General features: G+C 44.4%; 1 protein-coding gene across 1 annotated transcript in view; it reads right to left on the bottom strand.

Moving 5' to 3' along the window:
- MAP2K1 (mitogen-activated protein kinase kinase 1) overlaps positions 1 to 24236 on the bottom strand; it is a gene marked incomplete at both ends in the record, with an annotated part of 98657 nt that overhangs the window by 23698 nt on the left and 50723 nt on the right. The window contains 2 exons of the mRNA XM_080692788.1: positions 8912 to 8963; positions 12809 to 12886. Of these exons, the coding sequence (XP_080548914.1) occupies positions 8912 to 8963; positions 12809 to 12886 (130 nt within the window). The remainder of the gene's footprint in view (positions 1 to 8911; positions 8964 to 12808; positions 12887 to 24236) is intronic.

Raw genomic sequence — 24236 nt, 5'->3', positions numbered from 1 at the left:
AATTTTTAAATGGACAAAATTTCTAATAAGGTCAGTGCATTTATGGTGACCCAAGCTCCACCAAAGAAAAGCCCTATTTGTGCCTGGGTCACAGCTCAGCATAATTCACCAGAAAAGAGGCCAGGAGTCCATTCCGTCTAGCTTTAAGGACAGATGTCAGGTACACGAGACAAGCAATTGGTGTTCAGTCTACTGAGGAGACCCATCTCCCCTCTATGTACACTGCTTTGGGGGAGACAATCCTTTCTCACGCCTCCTAAGGGCTCCAAGTAAGGATGACACAGAGCAGGCCCACCCACACCGGGCCACTAATGGTTCCCATCCCCCAGCCAGCAAGTCTAGGGAACCTGACCCACTGGAGTCTGGTCAAAAGTTCTTCATCAGAAATTCCTAACCCCAGTCAGGGAAAAGCCCTTTCCTCTCTGGTAACAAGACTGTGAAGCCAGAAGCAACGGTTGCAGTAGAGACCTCTGGCCTGAGAAAATAGCATCAATACCAAAAACAGACAAAAGCTGAATGTGGTGGTGCACACTTGTAGCCCCAGTACTTGGGAGGCTGGAGGATGGCAGTTTGCGGACAACCTCAGCTACATAGTAAGGCTCCTCTGCAACTCAGTGAGACTCTGTCTTCAAATAAAAGAATAAAACAGGGCTGGGGATGTAGCTCAGAGGTACAATGACACTGGGTTCCATCCCTAGTACCACACACAAAAGACAAAGGAGGGAAAGAGCTAAGAACACCTCCTGGGTATGAGAGCCAATGGCATCTGAGCCCCTTGACACAATTCACACTTTGGGCAGCCACACCTTTGTCCTTTCGGAGATTTGGTTAACTAAGTTAAAAAAAAAAAAAAAAGACTTCTGAATTATCTAAATTGATCTAATTCAAGTTTTTTTGTTTGCTGTTTTGGTTTTGTTGGGGTTACTGGGAATTGAGCCCAGGGGCATTCTACCTCTCTGGCTACCCCACAGGGGCATTTTACCTCCAAGATATGCCCTCAGTCCTATCCTCCCCACTACTGGGGATGGAACCCAGTGGCATTCGACCTCCAAGCTACACCCCCAGTCCTATTTTTTATTCTTTATTTTGAAACAGGGTCTCACTGAGTTGCAAAGGGCCTCACTAAGTATTAGCTAAGGCTGTCCACCAACCGCGATCCTCCTGTCCCAGCCTCCCAAATGCTGGGATTACAAGTGTGTGCCACCCTGCCTGGCCCCCTATTTTTTTTCTCTTTATTTTATTTTTTTGGTGGTACTGGGGTTCCTGGAAGCCCTTCTACCTCCGGGCTAAACTCCCAGACCTATTTTTTATACTTTTTTATTTGGAAACAGGGTCTCCTAAGCCAGTGAGCGCGGCTGGCTTCGAACCTGCGCGATCCTCCTGTCTCCGCCTCCCAAGCGCGGGGATTACAAGTGTGCACCACCACGCCCGGCCTTTTTTTCTTTATCTTGAAACAGGGTCTCACTAAGCTGCCGAGGACCTTGGTAAACATAAGATGCTGGCCACGAACCTGCTATCCTTCTGTCTCAGCCTCCCAAACACTGGGATTACTAGTGTCTGCCACAAAACCCAGTTCCCATTTTATTTTTGAAACAGGGTCTCACTAAATTACAAAGGGCCTCACCAAGTTGCTGAGGCTGGCTATGAATGTGTGATCCTCCTGTCTTAGCCTCCCAACTACTAGGATTGCAGGCATGTACCACCACACCGAGCTTAATTCAGGTTTACTAACAAGCTTAACACTCTGATTCTTACCATAAATTACATTATTAAATACACCATTTGTATGGTGTGGAAACAGTAGCACCACCTTTAAAGCAGGCAGAGCTAGTGTTTGAATCCTGGCTCCACCATTCACTAGTTGTACCCACAACTACTGTACCTTTTTGCCTTCCCTGGGGTGTCAGGCAGGAAGACCTGATTCCTTACCTGATGGTGCCTGGCTGGTCCTGAGTGCTCCTGACATCCAGTCCTGTCTGCCTCATGAGGAACTTAGAGACTAACTCATCTGGACTATAATCTGTGAGTCTAGCACAAGAGGTAATTCTAGAAAGAAATACTCGTAATTCTTTTTCGTATGAGTGTGGTGCTGGAGATTGAACCCAGGGGCATTCTACCTCTGAGCTACACCCCTAACCTGTTTCATTTTTTATTTGTAAACAGTGTCTCACCAAGAAGCTGAGAGCCTCCTAAATTGCTGAGGCTGGCTTCAAACCTGTGACTTCCTATCTCAGCCTCTCCAGTACTGGGATTACAGGCATGCATCGCCATGCCCACAAGACATTTCTAACCAAGAGACCAGCACACTGGATTCCAGCTACTCATCAGCCACTGTTCCTCTTTCTGTAAGGGAGGGCAAAGTCTAGACCGTCTCCCTGTAAAATTATTGTTCCCTTGAAACTACTGTCCACATAGCTATGGGATACGTTTTGGGCAAAGCAAGGGCCACTACATGGATACGATGGGCAGACGCTTACAGTTCAAGGAGCAGATGGTATGCTTCTGCACACACAGACAGACTATGCTCAGGAAAGAACCCGGTTTGCAGCCTTAGGCTGGGCAGCTGAGGGAGGCAAAGGCCACCCTGACTTTCTGCTCAGGAAAGCCTTGCAAGATGACAGAAAAACCAAGGCTACAGAAGAAGCTGCTCAGAAATTCACATATTCTACAAACAGGTATAAAACACCAAGACAAAAGCACATTTGTGTTCTTCAGGACTTGCCTACCAGTGCCAACCAGGCTGAATGAAGCCACATGAAGAATTTAGAGGCTGAGACCCTACCCACTGCTGAGGACCCCGGTAGTCATGAGCAGACTCGGTTCTTACAGGGCACGGGAACTGAAAATTCTCCTATAGGGTCTACAGAAGTTTTAAGTCTCCTTCTGACCTGAAAGCCCTGCTTTTATATAACTCTCTACCCTAGCAACCAGGAACTCCTTTGGAGTGCATTCTAAACATGATGGCCCAAGGAATAAGCTATTCTGGTATGAGCCATGGATCGCTTGCTCAAATTATCAGTGTCCTCCTGAAAAACCTCTCAGTACTCCTACAGGCCCAGGCTACTAATTCAATACCAGGCATAAAGATCAGGCTATTTCATCTGACACAAAGGAAAAGAAAAACAAGTTAAGGCATAATTTAAAACTGTTCTTAGCACATATTGATCTTTATCAGCTAGGGACTCCAAGGCAGAAAAAATTTATAGGTTAAATTGTACGAACTCCTTATTGATCTAAATCATGAAATGCTTCTTCAGGGTCTTGATCAAAATAAGCCCTTGATAATTAGAGTAGGCTAAGAATGGCAGGCTGGCAGTGTAAATCACTGCTCTAAACAGCATGAGACCAAGCTGCATGGGGCACCTCTCCACTTCCAGCCCTAAACTGAGACCTGAACTACTTGGTTCAGCTTTAGCTGCCTGATTTATGACTTTCCACGGTAAATGGAAAGACTACACAGAAATTTTTGTGGCTAAATTTTCCCTCCTTCTCCTCTTTTCGTTGTCGAAGTGCTATCTTCTCAAGCTCCAGGGTCGGTATGTCATTTAGCACACTGTCCTCAAGAGCTCAGAGCTGACAATGTACATGTGTGTGGGAGGGAACTGAGGTCATCCTACCTCTGAGCTACCCCCCACCCCAGGCCCATTTTATTTTTTATTTTGAAACAGGGTCTCACTAAGTTGCTGAAACTATCCTCAAAACTGTAATCCTCCTGTCTCAGCCTTCCAAGTACTAGGAATATAGGCTGTGTCACCATGCCTAGCTTTGATTATTGTTTTGATCTTGTGTTGGCAGTTTTTGTCTTCTTGACACAATGCTTAAAAGTATTTGTCACAGAAAAGCTTTGTTCTTTTTTCCTTGGGTGCTAAGGATGGAAACCCAAGACCTTGCACATGCTAAGCATGCACCCTACCACTGAATTAACCCCTCACCCCTACTTTTTTTTTTTTTTTTGCTTACTTTTAGCATCTAATCCTTTCCCCTATCTTCTCATAACAAAGTCCCTATCTTTCATTCTAGGGTTCATACTTCTCAAACAACAAATGTTTTTGCTATGGTGTCAATCAAGAGGCTCCATCTATCCTATCACAGTTGGTGAGTATATAACCAGGGTAGACCACCAGACCACTCGAGTCTCCTGGGCACCGTGTCTGGCGTGGGCAGGAATTCCCACCAGAGCCAGTGAGAGCCAGCCCGGGGGCCAGGCCCAGATCTGGAAGCTGGGAAGTGTGCGGGGCTATTCCTCTGGGGCAGAGCACAAGGCCTAGATGTGAGTGGGGTCAATGAAGTCCATCACATCATGAGTGAAGCCAGTCTGCCTGAAGGGGAAACCCACAGAAGCACGAGCAGAGCCCGGAGGCGTTCGAGTCCTGAGGCTGTCGTTTTGACCCCACCTTCACCCCTGCCTTCAGACTTCATATGATGACTTAAGCCAACATATTCTCTCGTGAGTTCTGATACAACCAAAGAACTCTAATAAGTTATGTCACATCAGATTCTATTTGAAAGTTGGCAGGGTAATGATTCATGCATAAAAAAATAACACTGGTTATGTTTCACCATATACTAGAGTCATTTAGAGATAAAGCTCCTCCCCTCAAGAAACAATTCACTTGAGATCCATCTTTATGGCCTCCGCAGTGATTCACCAGTTGCCTGCACTTGCAGGTACTCCGTAAATATTTTACAAACATGAATTACTTGTCTTGGGTGGGGAAAGAAACTGTGAGGAGACAGGTGAATAAACATAGAGGAGGATATACACATACCTACGCTTGGCTATGCCCAGAATGTCACCCAGAGATTTTAGGAAAAACTTATATTCTCAGAGGGCTCACAAACCTCACAGACATCCTCTACGGCCCACAAACCATATACACCAAGCTGAGTCACACAGATTGCTCCTCTCTTTGAACACCCAGGGGAGACAGAATACACTGATCTGTACAACACCAAACACATCACAGGTGACCAATTCATCATGGACGAAATCCAGAATAGCTGGCCAGAGCTTTAGCACTGGGAACATCAGCTGCACCTATCCCGCCCAAGAATTTCTGATCCATAAAGACAGAGTCAACTCACTCTCAAGAATGAGTGTGAGCTGGGTGTGGTGCAGCATACTTGTAACCCCAGCATTTGGGAGGCTGAGACAGGAGGACTGAAGGTAGAATGCCCCTGGGTGAAATAGCAATGCTAAGCGTGGTGGTGTGTATTTGCGAGGCTGAAGCAGAAGAATCACAAGTTCCAGGTCAGCTTCAGTAACACAGTGAAACCTTGTTTCAAAATAAAAAGGGCTGCAGGTGTGGTGGTGAAAGCTTGTAATCCCAGTTTGTAATCCCAGCATTCGGGAGACTGAGACCAGAGGACTGCAGTTCGCAGACAGCCTCAACTACTCAGTGAGGTCCTCCACGACTTAATGAGACCCTGTTCCAAAATAAAGAATAAAAAAATAACAGGGAGTCGAATGCCCCTGGGTTCCATTCCCAGACCGCAAAAAAATAAAAAATAAAAAATAATTTAAAAAAAATTAAAAAGGCTAAGTCCGGCATAGTGACGCACGTTTATAATCCCAGCATTTGGGAGGCTGAGACAGGAGGATCGTGGTTCGCGGACAGCCTCAGCTACTACTTAGTGAGGCCCTGTTTCAAAATAAAGAATAAAAAATAGAGCCGGGGTATAGCTTGAAGGTAGAATGCCCCTGGGTTCCATCTCCAGTACCACAAAAATAAATAAATAAATAAATAAATAAATAAATAAGGCTGAGATATAGCTCAATGACAGTTTCTTTGGGCTCAGTCCCCTACTCCCTCACCCCTGTACCACACTACAAAAAAGGGTGGGACATATTTGTAATCTCAGTACTTGGGAGGCTGTGAAAGGAGGCTCTCAGGTTTGTGGCCAGCCTCAGAAACTTATCAAGGCCTTCCACAACTTACTGAGACCCTGTTTCAAAAAAATAAAAAATAAAATAGGACTGAGGGGGGAGCTCAAAGGTAGAGTGTCCCTGGATTCAATCCCCAGAAACACAAAGAAGAAAAAAGAAAAAAAAAATTAGAGTGAGAACCTATTTATCTCTAGATTCTTCTCATTTGGTGTGGATACAATCAACATGTAGAAAAGCTAGTCACGTGTTCAACCAAAGCGAGGTATCTCATTAGGACCAGGACTACCACCTACTTGGAAAAACGTACCCAAATGGTACCTGAAAACATTGGGTCTTCCTCCAAATACCATTATTATAACTTTTCACTAAAAAAGTAATTTATGTTTGAATCAAATTGATGTAATTTGCTTGCCTCTTTGAAGCTTCTATGAGAATTTATCTGTGAAGAATATTATAGTAAATGCTCTGCAAAAGCAAAGAACTGCCTCAGAGCAACTTGTGTTACAAGTTTTCTCTGTACATAAATTTTACTTAGAGCAGAGCACATCTAAAAATCACTTTCAACCTAATACCTTAAAAGCCTGAGTGTCACCTCTGCATGCTAGACTTGAAAACCAGTGCCGACCTGCCCACAGAAGTGAGTAGGGTAGCCGGGCGTGGTGAGTGCTTATGGTGGACAGCCTCAGCCACTTAGTGAGGCTCTCCACAACTTAATGAGATCATGTTTCAAAATAAAAAGGAATGCCGGGCATAGTGGTGCACGCTTGTAATCCCCGCGCTTGGGAATCGGAGACAGGAGGATTGCACAGGTTTGAAGCCAGCCTTGCTCACTTAAGAGACCCTGTTTCTAAATAAAAATATAAAAAATAGGTGTCTGGTAGTGTAGCCTGAAGGTAGAAGGGTTTCCAGGAACCCCAGTACCACAAAAAATTAAAAAAATTAAAAATTAAAAAAATTTAGAAAAAAAAATAAAAATAAAAAAGGGCTGGCAATGTAGTGCAGTGGGAGAGCATCCCTGACTTCAATCCCTGGTAGAAAGAGAGAATGAACCTTTACTAATGCATCTGCCAAGTAGCAATAACATTAAGTGGCTGCTCTGTGTCATGCACTATTCTAAGAGTTTTGCATTCTCTTAATCCTCACAACCTTTAGGTATGCCGTTTTCTCTACTTTCCTGTGTTTTAGAGATGTTAAATAATATAACCAAGGCTGCACAATAAATTACAATGCCAAGACTTGAATTTTGGGCTTTTATCACTGTGAGAAACCTGTGAGCCACAATATTTTGTAGCTCCTCCCTACAAGAGATGGAACCTTTGCATCGCTTTGGAATCTTGGCTTGATCGTGTGACTTGCTTTGGCCAACAGGATGTCAACAAACCTGACATAAACAGAGGCTTGAGAGGTGCTTGAGTCCTGGGGTTTGTGGACTTTTGCTACAGAAACCCAAAGACCGCTTGGGAAGAAACCAGGGCTTTAGCCTGTCAATGGAAGGGCAATCACATTCTGCTAACCCACACAATGCAAGGCAGTAACACATCACTGCTGTTTAAGTTATTGCCAGGTTTTGAGAGGGTTTGCTCCAAAGCAAAAGATAAGATAATCACTACGCCATCTCCAGCAAATAACTAACAATAAATAAAAATTTAAGGTGTGGTGGTACACACCTGTAATCCCAGTACTTGGGAGGCTGAAATAGGAGGATCGAAAGTTCCTCCTTTTGGAGGAACACAGATTTGTCCATTTTTAAAAAAAACCACACACACACACAGGGCAGGTCCATAGCAACACGAGGAAGAAACACAAGCATATCAAGACCAAATAAGGGTAGGACTTGCTACCTCAATCACCACACTAAACAAGACTTATAATGAAGATTAGAAACTTTATGAAGGCTGCCTCAATCACCACACCTACAATCCTAGTACTTGAAAGGCTGAGACAGGAGGACCACAGGTTCAAGGACAGCCTCAGCAAGTAATAAGACTCTCCTCATTCTAGTGAGACCCCATTTTCAAATAAGAAATAAAATCAGGCTGGATGTGTAGCTCAAAGGTAGAGAGCCTGTGAGTTCAATACCCAGTGAGAAAGAAAGGAAAGAAGAGAAAAGAAAAGAGGAAGGAAGAAAAATAGAAGAATTATAACATTATGAAGGGCTAAATGAGTGATATATCCAGGTATGCCTCTGACATCTTGTACCCCATTAAAATGAAGGACTCCAAGCCAGGCATGGTAGAGCATTCTTGTAATCCCAGTACTTGGGAGGCTAAGACAGGAGGATCACAGGTTCACAACTGGCCTCAGCTATTTAGTGAGGCCCTCTGCAATTTAGTGAGACCCTGTTTCAAAATAAAGAATAAAAATAGGGCTAGGGGTGTGGCTTAGAGGTAGAATGCCCTTAAGCTCCATCTCCAGTGCCACATCAAAAAAAAAAAAAAGTATGACTCCAATGCACCAATAATAAAATTAAAATTAAAAAAAAAGAAACATGCCAGGCATGGTGACGCACGCTTGTAATCCCCACGATTAGGAGGCAGAGACAGGAGGATCGCACAGGTTCAAAGCCAGCCGCGGTGACTTAAGAGAACCTGTTTCCCAAAATTGCCAGGCGTGGTGGCGCATGCTTATAATCCCAGCGCTTGGGAGGCTGAGACAGGTGGATCACACAGGTTCAAAGCCAGCTTCAGCTACTTAATGAGGCTCTCAGCAATTTGGTGAGACCCTGTTTCCAAATAAAGTATAAAATAGGTCTGTGAGTATAGCCCGGAGGTAGAAAAGTCCCTGGGTTCCACCCCTAGTACGAAAGAAAGAAAGAAAGAAAGAAAGAAAGAAAGAAAGAAAGAAAGAAAGAAAGAAAGAAAGAAAGAGAAAGAAGGAAGGAAGGAAGGAAGGAAGGAAGGAAGGAAGGAAGGACGGACTATTAAAAAGCTTTTACTCCAAACAAAATACACAAAAGACAGAATACAACAACCTTTAGATTTCAGTTGAAATTCAAAATGTAAAAACTAGCAAGTAATTTCTTACCTCTATGCATAATCTTGTGCTTCTCCCTCAGATACGTCAGCCCTTTTATTACCTAGAAGAAAGGGAATGTAAAAAGACAGGAAGTGATTGAGTCAGGCATAGTGGCGCACGCTTGTAATCCCAGCCTTGGGGAAGCAGAGACCGGAGGGTCGTGGTTTGCGGGCAGCCTCAGCAATTTAGCAAGGCCCTTCACAACTCAGTGAGACCCTATTTCATAAAAAGACTAAAAAAATAGGGCTAGTGCCAGGCATGGTGGTGCATGCTTGTAATCCCCATGCTTGGGAGACTGAGACAGGAGGATTGTACAGGTTTGAAGCCAGCCTCAGCTACTTAGTGAGGCTCTCAGCAACTTAGTGAGACCCTGTTTCCAAATAAAATATAAAAGGTCTGGAAGTATAATCCAGAGGTAGAAAGCCTCTGGGTTCCACCCCCAGTACCACCACCACAAAAAAATAAATACACACACACACACACACACACACGGATGGGAGGTATAGCTCAGAGGTAAAACTACCCCTGGGTTACACACACACACACACACACACACACACACACACACACACACACACATATATGGATGGGAGGTATAGCTCAGAGGTAAAACTACCCCTGGGTTCCATCCCCAGTACCACAAAAAAGAAAGATGGTATTCAGAAAAATATTCAATCTATTTTTAAATAATATAGAAAATATTTCATCTCACAAACATCAATACATTTTTCTTCCTCACTTATTTGTAATATTTCTCTGTGTGTGTATGTGTAGTGTCCATTTTTCTAGGGATTGACCACAGGGGCATTCTACCTTTGAGCTATACCTCCAGCCCTATTTTATTCTGAAACAGGGTCTACTTGTTGAGGCTGTCCTTGAACCTGTGATCCTCCTATCTCAGCCTCCCAAGAAATGGGATTACAGGTGTGTGCTACCACACCCAGCTTATTCTTTCTTTTATATATATTTTTTCTTCCTTTTGCCATACTGGGAATAAAACTTAGGACCTCACACATGCTAAGCAAGTGCTGGGCAGTCCCAACCCTTTTTTTTTTTTTTTTTTTTTTCAGTACTAGGGATAGAACCCAGGGGCATTCCACCTCAGAGCTACACCCCCAGCCCTATTGTTTATTCTTTATTTTGAAACAGAGTCTCACTGAGTTGCAAAGGGCCTCACTAAGTAGCTGAGGCTGTCTGAGAGCCACAATCCCCCTGTCTTAGCCTCCCAAATGCTGGGATTACAAGCATGCGCCATCATGCCTGACTCCCAGCCCTTTTATATCCCTTCTTTTATTTCATTTGTTTCTTTGTTAACCTACCTTACCAAGCAACCATCTTTCTACATGGCATATAAAGCAGTAATTGTTTTTCTTTTTGTAGTACTAGGAATTTAACTCAGAGGCATTCTACCTCCCAGCTATACCCCTAGCCCAATTTTTTTTTTTTTTTTTTTTTTTTTGGTGGTACTGGGGTTCCTGGAAGCCCTTCTACCTTCAGGCTATACTCCCAGACCTATTTTTACATTTTTATTTGGAAACAGGGTCTCCTAAGCCAGCATGCGCGGCTACTTCGAACCTGCACTACCCTCCTGTCTCTGCCTCCCAAGCGCGGGGATTACAAGCGTGTGCCACCACGCCCGGCACCCCGATTTTAATTTTATTTTGAAATAGGATCTTGCTAAGTTGACAAGTCTAACAACCTGCTGAGGCTGTCCACAAACCTGCGATCCTCCTGTTATCAGCCTTTCACACACTAGGATTACAGGTGTGCACCACCACACCTGGTTTTAAAGTAGTATTTTGTTGTTGTTGCTGTTTGTTGGTTTTGGGGTGGGTGTGTGTGTGTGTGTACACGTTTTTTTGTTTGTTTGTTTGCGGGTCTGGGAATGGAACCCAGGGGCATTTGCCCTCCAAGCTACATCCTCTGCCCTATTTTTTATTCCTTAGTTTGAAACAGGGTCTCATTAAGTTACGGAGGGCCTCACTAAGCAGCTGAGGCTGTCCACGAACCGTGATCCTCTGGTCTCAGCTTCCCGAATGCTGGGATTACAAGCGTGTGCCACCACGCTCGGCTAAAGTAGTATTTTTAAGTGAACCAAATGCCCCTGGGCTCCATCCCCAGTACTACACACACAAAAAAGTACTATGTACAAGCAGAGTATGGTAGTACACACTTGTAATCCCAGTACTTGAAGGGTGAAACAGGAGGATTTTGAGTTCTCGGCCAGCCTCAGTTACTTAGTAGTGAAGCCCTCTGCAACTTAGTGAGACCCTGTTTCAAAATAAAGAATAAAAATTAGGGATATGGTACAGCTCAGAGGCAGAATGCCTCTGGGTTCCATCCCCAGTATCAAAAGAACAACAAAAAAGAAAGCACTATGTGTAAATTCGTGTTTTTCTAAATCTACAATTAAAAAATAACTTTGAGGGAGTCTTAGTGATTGGACACAGGAGCATACTACCTTTACCCTTTTTCATTTTTATTTTGAAACAGGGTCTCTTCAAGTTGCTGAGGTTCTTGCTACATTGTTAATGCTGGTATCACACCTGTAATCCTCCTGTCTCAGCCTCCTAGATACTGGGATTACAGATGTGCATCACCACACTTGGATTAAAAAAGAACTTTGCAAGCCGGGCGTGGTGGCGCACGCTTGTAATCCCAGCATTCGGGAGGCTGAGACCTGGAGGATCGCGGTTCGCGGGCAGCCTCAGCTACTTAATGAGGCCTTCTGCAACTCAGTGAGACCCGGTTTCAAAATAAAGAAAAAATAGGGCAGGGGGTATAGCTCGGAGGTTAAATGCCTCTGGGTTCCATTCCCACAAAAAATAAAAAATAAAAAAAAAAAGAACTTTGCTGATACTACAAATGGAAATTTTCAAGCCGGGCATTGTGGTGCACGCTTGTTATCTCAGTACTTGGGAGGCTGAGACAGGAGGATCATGGGTTCAAAGCCAGCCTCAGCTACTTAGTGAGGCTCTCAGCAACTTAGGAGACCCTGATTCCAAATAAAGAATAAAAAATAGGGGTTGGCATGCCAGGTGTGGTGGCACACGCTTGTAATCCCCGCGTTTGGGAGGGGGAGACAAGAGTATCGCGCAGGTTCAAAGCCAGCCTCAGCTGGCTTAAGAGACCCTGTTTCAAAAAAAATATATAAAAATTAGGTGTCTGAGAGTGTAGCCCAGAGATAGAAGGGTTTCCAGTAACCCCAGTACCACTCAAAAAAAAAAAAAAATAGAGTTGGGGGTATAGCTCAGAGGTAGAACACCCCTGAGGGTTCAATCCCTAATACCGCAAAAAAAAAATTTAAAAAGGAAATACTTTGTGTGGCTTTTCAGATACAAATTTTAACATAAAGTCATTTTTTTCATACTAATGAGAAAAGGAAAGAGATAATCTTATATCTACACTCTAGATAGAAAAAAGTCTTTTATTTATTTTGTGGTACAGTAATTGAACCCAGGGACATTCTTCCTCTAAGCTATACCCCAGCCCTATTTTTCATTCGTTATTTTGAAGCATGGTCTCACTAAAGTGCGGAAGTCCTCAGTAAGTAGCTGAGGCTGATTGTGAAGCTGCAATCCTCTTGTCTCAGCCTCCCAAAGTACTGGGATTACAAGTGTGCCCCTCCACACCCAGCTATTAAAAATCTTTTTTTTTTTTTTTTTTTTTTTTTTTTTTTTGTGGTACTGGGGCCTTCTACCAGTGGTACCTGTGGTACCCAGGGGCCTTCTACCTCCGGGCTATACTTCTGGACATATTTTTTATATTTTATTTGGAAACAGGGAAAAATTTATTTTTAAAATAAAGTTTTCCTCCTTTGACTTCCTACCTTCCTCCTTTGAATATTTCCTACCAAATCACGAATGTATTCTAAAAGAACTTGGAAGAAAAACCTAACATACTCACAGCAATGCTAACTTTTCCTAAAATTTGTTCAGGAATTCTTCCAGCCTTCTTCAGGACTTGATCCAAGGAACCTCCATCCTAAAAACAAGAATATCAGACCATTTAGTGGCAAGGTTCTCTCATGCCAAGCTAATTACACTGCAGGAAGAAAGCAAAACTCAAAAGGTGGGAAATCTCCCCAGAAGGTAAAGAGCAGGCATCCTTTGGTTTACTCCAGACATCAAGTATAACTCAATGTAAAACCCTGTGCGAGAGGTCAAATAACAAGTAACTTCCTGGGCATGCCGAGCGCAATCCCAGTATTGGGAGGCTGAGACAGGACGAGCACAGACTTGAGGACGGCCTCCAAGGAGTGAGACTGTCAGCAACCTAGCAAGACCCTGTTTAAAAACAGGCTGAGGCGGGCGTGGGGGCACGCTTGTGATCCCCGCTTGGGAGGCGGGGACAGGAGGATCCTTAGGAGACCCTGCTTCCAAATTAAAAAAAAAAAAAAAATAGGTCTGGGAGTGTAGCCCGGAGAAGGGTTTCCAGGAACCCCCGTACCACCAAAAAAAAAAAAAAAAGGCTGAGGGTGTAGCTCAGAAGTAGAATGCCTCTGAGTTCAATTCCCAATGCAATAAATAAATAAGTGTAACTTAAATCCTATGAACTTACTCAAACAAATTACTAATAGTGTCACAAAAAAGCTATGATTTGTACTAGGCTTGCTTCCAGAGTAGAGGTCAGGTGTGCAGACTCTATAAGCAGAGTGTGTGTGTGTGTGTGTGTGTGTGTGTGTGTGTGTGTGTGTGTTCTACTGGGGATTGAACCCAGGGAATTCTACCTCTAGGCCACACCCCTAGCCCCCTCTCCTTGTTTTTAGACAGTCTCTCTCTAGGTTGATGAGTCTCACTACTTGTTGAAACTGTCCTCAAACCAGTGATCCTCCTATCTCGACCTCCCAAGTACTAGGATTACAGGTGTACACCACCATGCCCAGCTAAAATTTGAATCTCAACTTTGTGCTTACTATCTAGAAGACCTGGAATAAGTTATTCAACTAGTAAAATGGTGGACAATAATACTTATAAGGCTACTATAATAATCATAGGGCTACTGTAAGGACAAAGCAAACTAATACACATAAAGCACCTAGAACAGAGGTTCCCAACTTTGTTTTCAGGAAAAAAAAAAATTGCTCAGCACCCTCTCAAAATCTACCTTCTTTAAGTGAATAAACAGAAAAAATGTAGGAACAAATTTGCATTTTTTATGTTTTTCTAGTGCCCTTCTCCCAGGGGGAGTGGTATGGCCCACTTGAGAACCTACGACTTAGGACAACATACAGCACATAACAAATAATAAATGTTAGTCATTTTACCTCTATTGTTTAAGACACAACTTGCATTTGATATTATCCTAACAAATCATAATTAACAAAATCTTTAGAAAAATGTCAGCTGGGTGTGGGGGCGCACGCTTGTAATCCCAGCATTTGGGAGGCTGAGACAGGAGGACTGCGGTTCACAGACAGCCTCAGCTATTTAGTGAGGCCCTTTGCAACACAGTGAGATTCTGTGTCAAAATATAGAATAAAAAATAGGGCTAGAGCTGGACATGGTGGCGCACGCTTGTAATCCTAGCGCTTGGGAGGCTGAGACAAGAGGATCCCACAGGTTTGAAACCAGCCTCAGCTACTGAGTAAGGCTCTCAGCAACTTAGTGAGACCCTGTTTCCAAATAAAATGTAAAATAGGTCTGAGAGTATAGCCCGGAGGTAGAAAAGCTTATGGGTTCCAGTACCACCAGGAAAAAAAAAGCGGGGGGGGGGGGGGGGCCTAGCCGGGCATGGTGGCGCACACTTATAATCCCAGCATTTAGGAGGCTGAGACCGGAGAATCACGGTTTGTAGATAGACTCAGCTACTTAGTAAGGCCCTCCGCAACTTAGTGAGACCCTGTTTCAAGATAAAGAATAAAAAAATAGGCCAGTGTATGGTATAGCTCCGAGGTCAAATGCCCCTGGGTTCCATCCCCAGACCCAAAATATAAAGGGTGTAGCTTGGAAGTGGAATACCCCTGGGTTCAATCACCAGTACTGCAAAAAAAAAAAAAAAAAAGTCATAAATATAGAAGAAAAGTGCTATAGACATGCAAAAAAGAGAAGAAATTCTGACTAAACTCAGAAGATGCATAAAAGCTAAAGCCTTACTCAAGAGTCAGTGCTGGTTTCCATACCTGGGACAGGGGAGGAACAAGGAAAGAAGAGTGCATTTCAGTAAGACCAAAAGCAGAAAAGCACCAAACTGCCTGGTGCCCCTGGGAAAACTGTGGCTTATTTCACTGTGGATCCCTGAAGGGATGCTGTGACACAGCTGGAAACGACCTGCCGTGGCCAAGCCCCAGAGAAACCAAGACTAGAATTCACAGAGACACAGTGAAAGAATCCAAACGCTGGTGTTTCAAGAGACAACCACAGCAACAGCAAGAGAGAGGGAAAGGGGGTGGGGGAGGGAGAGAGGGAGAGGAAGAGAAAGAAAAGGGGTAGAGGGGGGGAAGGAAGAGGGGAGAAGGGAAGGAGTGGAAGAGCAAGGATGGGATGTGGCCTCAGGTTGATGGGACAGAACACATTCATTAAGAGGCAAGGCACCTTAAATCCTCATCTGAAACACCACCACATCTGGCTGATAAATTAACTTATTTATTTATTTATTTATTTATTTTTGGCGGTACTGGAGTTCCTGGAAGCCCTTCTACCTCCGGGCTACACTCCCAGACCTATTTTATATTTTTATTTGGAAACAGCGTCTCCTAAGCCAGCGCGCACGGCTGGCTTTGAACCTGCGCGATCCTCCTGTCTCTGCCTCCCAAGCGCAGGGATTACAAGCGTCCACCACCACACCCAGCTAAATTAGTATTTTTAAAAGGTGAGCCATAGCTGGGCGTGGTGGGGCACATTTATAATCCCAGCATTCGGGAGGCTGAGACCGGAGGATCACGGTTTGTGGACAGCCCTAGCTACTTAGTGAGGCCATCTCCAACTCAGTGAGACCCTGTTTCAAAATAAAGAATAAAAAATAGGACTGGGGGTGTAGCTCAGAGGTAGAATGTCCCTGGGTTCCATCCCCAGACCCACAAATACATACATACATACATACATACATACATACACACATATATACATACAATAAAAGGTGAACCATTAGCCGGGTGTGGTGGCGCTTGCTTGTAATCCCAGCGTTCGGGAGGCTGAGACCAAACGATCGTGGTTTGTGGACAGCCTCAGCTACTTAGTGAGGCCCTCTGCAACTCAGTGAGACCGTGTTTCAAAATAAAAGATAAAAAATAGGGCAGGGAGGTGTAGCTCAGAGGCTGAATGCCCCTGGGTTCCATCCCCAGACCCCCCAAAAAGAAAAAAAACTAATTTGTCAAAGTGAAGAAATAAATCTATAAATCAATAAACAGATACTAAGCACCTATTTTGTGTAAAGGAAATAAAACTGTTGCCAGGCGTGGTGGCACACGCTTCTAATCCCCGCGCTTGGGAGGCTGAGACAGGAGGATCGCACAGGGTCGAAGCCAGCCTCAGCTACTTAGTGAGGCTCTCGGCAACTTAGTGAGACCCTGTTTCCAAGTAAAATAGAAAACAGGTCTGGGAGTATAGCCCGGAGGTAGAAAGCCTCTGGCTTCCACCTCCAGTACCACCAGAATAAATAAATAAATAAATAAATAAATAAATAAATAAATAAAATAACTTTTCTTTCTAGAGGAGAAAAGACTCATTCAAGGATACAGCTCTCTCAAGAAATATTACCCGAATTAAGGCTAAAACCAGATTATCAATTTTAAAATTCTATGCTTAAGTGGGACATAGTGGCACAAACCTGTAATTCCAGAACTTGGGAGGCTGAGACAGGAGGATTACAGGTTTTAAAATAGCTTCAGCAATTTAGTGATGCTCAACAACCTAGTGAAAGCCCATTTCAAGAAAAAATATATATAAATATACCTGGGGTGTAGCTCAGAGGTAGAATGCCCTGGGACTCGATGCCCAATACTCAATTGCTTTTATATTCAACTCTAGATCATTGATGTCATGGAGAAGGAAAATGGCACAAGTGTGGATTCTCAAATGCAGGGCAGTTCCTCAGCACACGAACATCCCCCAAAACCAGTGGCCACTGACCATGACGAACTCCCAGTACAGCACTCAGTGTGGGTGAGCAAACCAAGGACAAGGGTAGAGGATTCCGGAACAACTGGAAACCTCAGCTGTGCATCGTAAGCTCCACACATAAGGGGTGTGGGATCATTTGCCCACAACGAGAACGCCTCTTGAAACCTGTTTTCCCTAAGAGCCCTTATGCAGGCCGTGACAAACGCTGAGCTCAAGCAATTAAGTCAGTCCTACGATCCTGGATACCTTCACAACACCACAGGTCCCTCTGACTAAACCCAGGTACCACCCCATTCACAAGGCTCCACAGCACCTCTCAATTTTCTTTACCCATGGGAAAAAGGGCTCAAGCGCAGAAAGTTCCCATTTTTCCCCAACTAAATATGGTTTCAAAGTCAGGCATGGTGGCGTGTGCTTGTAATCCCAATACTTGGGAGGCTGAGACAGGAGGATCACAGGTTCGAGGACAGCCTCAGCAAGTAGTGGGACTCTCATTAGCCTAGCAAGACCCTGTTTCCAAATAAGAAATAAAATAAGGCTGTGGGTATAGCTTGAAGGTAGAATGACTCTGGGTTTAATCCCCAGTACCACACATCCCCCCAAAAGAAAATTAAGAAAAATATTTCTAGTAAAGGAAGTGGGTAAGGATTAAGTTCAGTGGTAGAGCAAATGCTTAGCAGGTACAAGGCCTCACAGGTTCAAGAACAGCCTCAGCAAGTACTGAGACTCTCATCAACCTAGTGAGACCCTGTTTCAAAATAAAAATATAGCCAGGCATAGTGGCGCACACTTGTAATCCCAGCATTCGGGAGACTGAGACAGGAGGATCGCAGTTCACGGACAGCCTCAGCTACTTAGTGAGGCCCTCCACAGCTTAGTGAGACCCTGTTTCAAAAAAAAAAAAAAAAAAAAAAGGGCAGGAGAGTGTAGCTTGGAGGTCGAATCCCCCTGGGTTCCATCCCCAGACCTGCAAAAAAAAAAAAAAAAAAAAAAAGAAAGAAAGAAAGAAAGAAAGAAAGAAAGAAAGAAAGAAAGAAAGAAAGAAAGAAAGAAAGAAAAAAGAATAGGACTGGAGGTGTAACTCAAGGGTAGAATGTCCCTGGGTTCAATCCCTAGTACCACAAGAGGGAAAAAAGTGCAAAATTAAAAAATAAATTGGGCTGGAGGTAGTTCAGAAGAGAATGCCACTGGGTTCAATCCCCATTATAGGAAAATAAAGAAATACATACATACATACATACATACATACATACATACATACATACAAGAAATCTTGGCTCTCTTTAACATCCTTTCCTTCGAGCAGAGTTACAGGAAGAATAAAAGAATTAGGAAGATGTAAGGACATGAGCTAATCAGGGTTGCCCAGGATTGCCTGAAACTAACCCTACAGACTTCCAATTCTACTTCACAGTTGCCAAGAGCTTGCTTTCACTGACTAAAGCTGCTGAGACTGTGCATATTTTTAGAAGCCAATTATTAACTAAGTCAATGCTACTTTTGTGAAGGTTTTCTACAGAAGAGACAAATGCTTTATGAAAATAATAGCTCAAAAGCTTTTACTCGTGCATAAGAACCACCAATTTCGAGCACCAGTTCCCTAGTTGCTTGGCTACCATTTTGAGCATTCCTGCTCTGATCAGGGAGCATCACTTCCCCTGGGGCCTCAAAATCCAGGCTGGACAGCGCAAAGACAGCGTATTTTTAAAGAAAAGTGACTCCCTGGCTGAGTTCTTCAGAAGCTGGGGCTTGAAGGGACTGTGGCTGTAGTTCAGTGGTAGAGCACAAGCTCAGCATGTATAGGTCCTGGGTTTGACCCCCAGCATCTCTGTAAGTAAGGTAGGGTGTGTGAGGGTGTGTGTGTGTGTGTGTGTGTGTGTGTGTGTGTGTGTGTGTGTGTGTGTGTGTTACTAAAGATTGAACACAGGGGTTTTCCACCTCCGACCTATACCCCCAGCCTTATTTCATTTTTTATTTTGAAATAGAGTTGCTGAGAGCCTCACTAATTTGCTGAGGCTGGAGTATTGGGATTACAGGCATGCACTATCACACCTAGCATCCCCAGCACCATTTTTCAAAAATAAATAAAAGTTGGGGCTCAATAAATACTGACGACACAAATTAAATTTATTTACTTTTGCACTGGAGATTGAACCCAGGCACATTCTATCTCTGGGCTATACCCCAGCCCTATTATTTTGAAACAGGATTTCACTAGGTTGATGAGAATGTCACTATTTGCTGAGGCTGTCCTCAAATCTGTGATTCACCTGTCTCAGCCTCCTAAGTACTGAGACTCCAGGTATGCACCACTATGCCCCACTTACAAATCACTTTTAAAATGCATTCAAATAAGCCAGGTATGGTGTTGCACACCAGTAATCCCAGTACTTGGGAGGCTGAGACAGAAGAATCGCAGTTCAGGACCAGTCTCAGAAATTGAGTGGGGCTGGCCATGGTGGCGCATGTTTATAATCTCAGGTTCATGGCCAGCCTCAGCTACTTAAATAAGCCTTCTGCAAGTTAGTGAGACCCTGTTTCAAAAATAAAGAAAACAAATTGGGCCAGGGATATAACTCTGAGGTAGAATGCCCCTGGGTTCCATCTCCAGTACCACAAAGAAAAAAATAAATAAAAGGAACTTGGTGAGACTCTGTTTCCATAATAAAATATAAAAGGAGCTGGGGGTGTAGCTCAGAGGTAGAATGTCCCTGGGTTCAATCCCCAGTACATATACCCCCCAAAAATTCAATTTTAAAAATAAAATTATTTGGGCAACAGATAATATGGACAATATGTGATAAAGCAAATATAGCAAAATGTTAGCTCTCGAATCAAAGTGGTGTGTTTTTGGAGTAATGTGTATAATTTCTTCAACATTGTCTATGTTTAAAAAATTTTTACATGCCAGGCATGGCTGTGCACACTTGTGCACGCTTGCATATAGGAGGCTGAGACAGGAGGATTGTGGTTCACAGACAGCCTCAGCCTCAGCTACTTCGTGAGGCCCTCTGCAACCCAGTAAGACTCTGTCTCAAAATAATTTTAAAAAAATAGAGCTGAGGGTACAGCTCAGAGGTAGAATGCTCCTGGGTCCCATCCCAGTACCGGAAAAAAAAAATTTTTTTTACAATAAACCATTGGAAATGAATGTTAATGACACAGAACATTATGCAAAGGCTTAGAGGACCAAAGCACCTCAGAAGTTGGGATTTGACAAAGCCAGGCATGGTGGCGTGTGCTTGTAATCCCAGTACTTGGGAGGCTGAGACAGGAGAATCTCAGGTTTGAGGACAGCCTCAGGAAGGAATGAGACTCTCATCCACCTAGGAAGACCCTGTTTCAAAAGAAAAAAAAAAAATAGGGCTAGAGATGTAGCTCATAGGTAGAACGCCCCTGGGTTCAATCTCTAGTACCAAAAAAATAAAAAAAGAGGCTGGGTGCGACTACTGAGCAGATCTCTACATGACACCACCTATGCTAAAGCAGAGGCTGAGAACAAAACCCAAGAGAAGCCGCCAGCGGTTTCCAGCCGGGGCAGCTGGTGCGGGGGCCTGCTTGGCGACAGAGGAAGGGGAGAGGGCGGAAGCTACTCTGGCACTGCGGGCTGCGTGGATTTCAGGCCACAACTACTTTCTACACAGTCCTGTCTAGACCCTCTGCTGGTTCAGAGCCTCTCACTAGTCTTAACCGACTGCTTCAACTGCCTTACAGGGACGGAAGGCCAAGTGGCTGCCTCCAAGACAGCTCTTCCCACAGAGCTCTCGCCTGATCAGGCCTTCCCTCACCCCGGCCACTCGCAGTCATGCAACACACGTCACCTGATTGGTGCCTCAACTGTCCTGGTCCTCAGACAGTTCTGTTGTTGTTGACTTGTTTTGTTGGTTTTGAGACAAGGTGTCAAAATGTTGTCCCTGCTGGTCTTGAACTCATGAGCTCAAGCAATTCTCCCGCTTGTCCCGCCCCCCACATGCCACTTGCCTGGCTTCTTCAAAAGGGTTTTACCCTCCCAGTCTCTGATAGCCAGTTTTCTAGCCCCAGGAGAGATCTTCTATTTGGGGGTCTTGGGTGAAAGTATCTCACTACTTCCTTTTTTGTGTGTGGTACTAGGGATGGATCCCAGGGGCTTTCTAGCCCTGGGCTACATTCCCAGACCTATTTTAGTTTTTATGTGGAAACAGTGTCACACTAAGTTGCTGAGAGCCTCACTAAGTAGCTGAGGCTGGCTTCAAACCTGCACAATCCTCCTGTCTCAGCCTCCCGAGCGCTGGGATTACAAGCGTGCGCCACCACGCCCGGCTTTCACTATTTCCAAAGAACCAAATCTATATGGAATCAACTGACCTAGAGCTACTAGAAATGGACCAAGAAGGGAAACTAGCCCTGCCATGCCCAATGTCAGCATCTCCTGCTGAAGAGGAAGGCCAAGGGGACACAGCAAAGACATAAAGGATGTGACCACCTATGAATCCAAGGTGAATAGGAGCGAGGCTTGGTGGCACACACTTGTAATTCTAGTACTTGGGAGGCTGAGACAGGAAGACCACAGGTTCGGCACCAGTGTCAGCAACTCACTAAGGCTTGCATCAACTTAGACCTTGTTTTTCCAAATAAAATAAAAAATAGGCCAGGCGTGGTGGCACACACTTGCAATCCCAGTATTCGGGAGGCAGAGACCGGAGGATCACCAGCCTCAGCTACTTAGCGAGGCTCTTTGTAGCTCAGTGAGACCCTGTTTCAAAAATAAAGAATAAGCTGGGCGTGGTGGCGCACGCTTGTAACCCCTGCACTTGGGAGGGGGAGACAGGAGGATCGCACTGGTTTGAAGCCAGCCCCACTGGCTTACTGTTTCCAAAAATAAAAGTATAAAATAGGTCTGGTAGTGTAGCCCGGTGGCAGAATGGCTTCCACGAACCCCAGTACCAACAAAAATAAATAAATAAATAAATAGAGGGAGAGAGAGAGAGAGAAAAAGGAAGAAAGAAAGAAAGAAAGAAAGAAAGAAAGAAAGAAAGAAAGAAAGAGAGAGAGAAAGAAAGAAACTTAGGGCTGGGGCAGTCACTCAGAGGTTGAATGCCTCTGGGTTCCATCCCCAGTACCACAAAAAATAAAATAAAATAAAGATAAAATAAATAGGGCAGAGTATAGCTCAGAGGTAGAATGACCCTGGTTTCAATCCCCAGTACTACACACACACACACGTGCGCGCGTGCGCACACTCAAATACAAAGTGGATAGGAATCCCAGAATCATCTCAAAACAGGACAGTGTAGGGCAAATAAAAGACTAGCCTATCCACTTGTCAGGAGGACACACAGGCTGGTTCAAGAGGTTCCAACAGGATATGAATAAAGGAAGTGGCCACTATCAGTGTGCAGGGTCTAACCCCAATCTCTAAAGCAAGCGCCCTGGAGTTTAATCCTGCTCCTCCCCAAATGGTCTCCTTGCTCCTCTACTAAAGGGAGAAATTGGGGTGACACAGAAGTTGGAAACAGCTCGGAAACAGCTGGAGCAGGCATGAAATGACAATGCCTGGAGCTCAGATGCTCTCGGGTCTGCACTGATATCCTTCACTAGAGAAGGTGCTAGAACACAGCCACTCGGCCTGTGCAAAGCTCAGGAGGAAAGCCGGGTGTGGTGGCGCACACTTGTAATCCCAGCATTCAGGAAGCTGACACAGGAGGATCACACAGTTCAAAGCCAGCCTCAGCTACTTACTGAAGCTCTCAGCAACTTTAGTGAGACCCTGTTTCCAAATAAAGTATAAAATAGTTCTGGGAGTATAGCCCAGAGGTGGAAAGCCCCTGGGTTCCACCCCCAGTACCACAGAAACACGAAAAGGGGGGGGGGCGAGAAAGAGAGAGAGCGCCTGCGCACAGGCGCACACACCCCCGGGTTCAATCCCCAGTACTGTACCCAAAAAAAGTGCTTATGAAATGAACCCAATTTGATTAACCAATGTAAAGCCTGACTGGCACAGGTGCCAAAACACAGAGAAACACATGGTGTGAGCACAGTAAGGTGCCCTAGCAAAGAGCTTGTCTAAACACGGCTGTGGAAGATGCGAAATCCCGCAAATGTTCTCACTTGCCCTCACCTTCCACTAATGTGCATCATAGGACTGCATCTCTCTTCACCCAAAGAAACCCCCCAGGCTGTCCTCAGAATATACACTTACACAGGGTAATGAGGAGAGTATGAAATTTAAGCCAGGAATGGCGGTGCATTCAAAGGTCACAGGTTCAAGACCAGCCTTAGCAACCTAGTAAAACTCTATTTCAAAAATAAAATAAAGCCGGGTGTGGTGGCGCACGCTTGTAATCACCCCACTTGGGAGGCAGAGACAGGAGGAACGTGCAGGTTCGAAGCCAGCCTCACTGGCTTAAGAGACCCTGTTTCCAAATAAAATATAAAATAGGTCTCGGAGTGTAGCCTGGAGGTAGAAGGGTTCCATCCCCAGAACCACCAAAATAAATAAATAAATAAGTAATAAAATAAAATAAAAAGGTGCTGGGTTGGGAGTGTAGCTCAGAGGTAGAATGCTACTGCATTCAATCCAGAAAGAAGGAAAGGAGGGAGGGAAGAAAAAGTAGACCTTGATAGAGACTAGCGCTTACTGGTTTTTATGACCTAGACTAATTATAAAACCTGTCAGGAGCTGGGTGTGGTGACATGCTTGCAATCCTAGGACTTGGGAGGCTGGGACAGGAGGACTGCAGATTTGAGAACAGCCTCAGCAATTTAATGAGGCTCTCAGAAATCTGTTTCCAAATAAGAGATAAAATCGGTCAGGGGATGTAGTTCAGAAGTAGAATTCCTTTGGGTTTGATTCCCATTCACACACACACACACACACACACACACACACACACACACACACACACACACACACACTGTCAGGGCCTTTATCTACTAGCTGCAGGTCAGGGGAAAGTCAACAATCCATCTTATGAGATGGGGCTAATGGGATTAATAACTAATATAATGTGAAAAGAACTTGAAATGTGATAGGAAATTCAAAAGCTAGTTGCTGCCAGGTGTGGTGGTGCACACTTTGTAATCCCAGTACCTGGGAGGATGAGACAGAACCACAGGTTCACAGCCAGCCTCAGCTACTTAGTGAGGCCCTCTGTAAATTAGTGAGACCCTGTTTCAAAATAAAGAATAAAAAGTGAGGCTGGGAGTGTAGCTCGGAGGTAGAATACCCCTGGGTTCAATCTCCAGTACTGAAAAAAAAAAAAAAAAAAAAAAAAAAGGCTAGTTGCTATTGTATG

Source organism: Muscardinus avellanarius (genome assembly GCF_963383645.1).
Source record: "Muscardinus avellanarius genome assembly, chromosome: 3".
In the NCBI taxonomy this organism is placed as follows: Eukaryota; Metazoa; Chordata; class Mammalia; order Rodentia; family Gliridae; genus Muscardinus; species Muscardinus avellanarius.
This window is presented reverse-complemented; position numbering and strand designations above follow the sequence as displayed.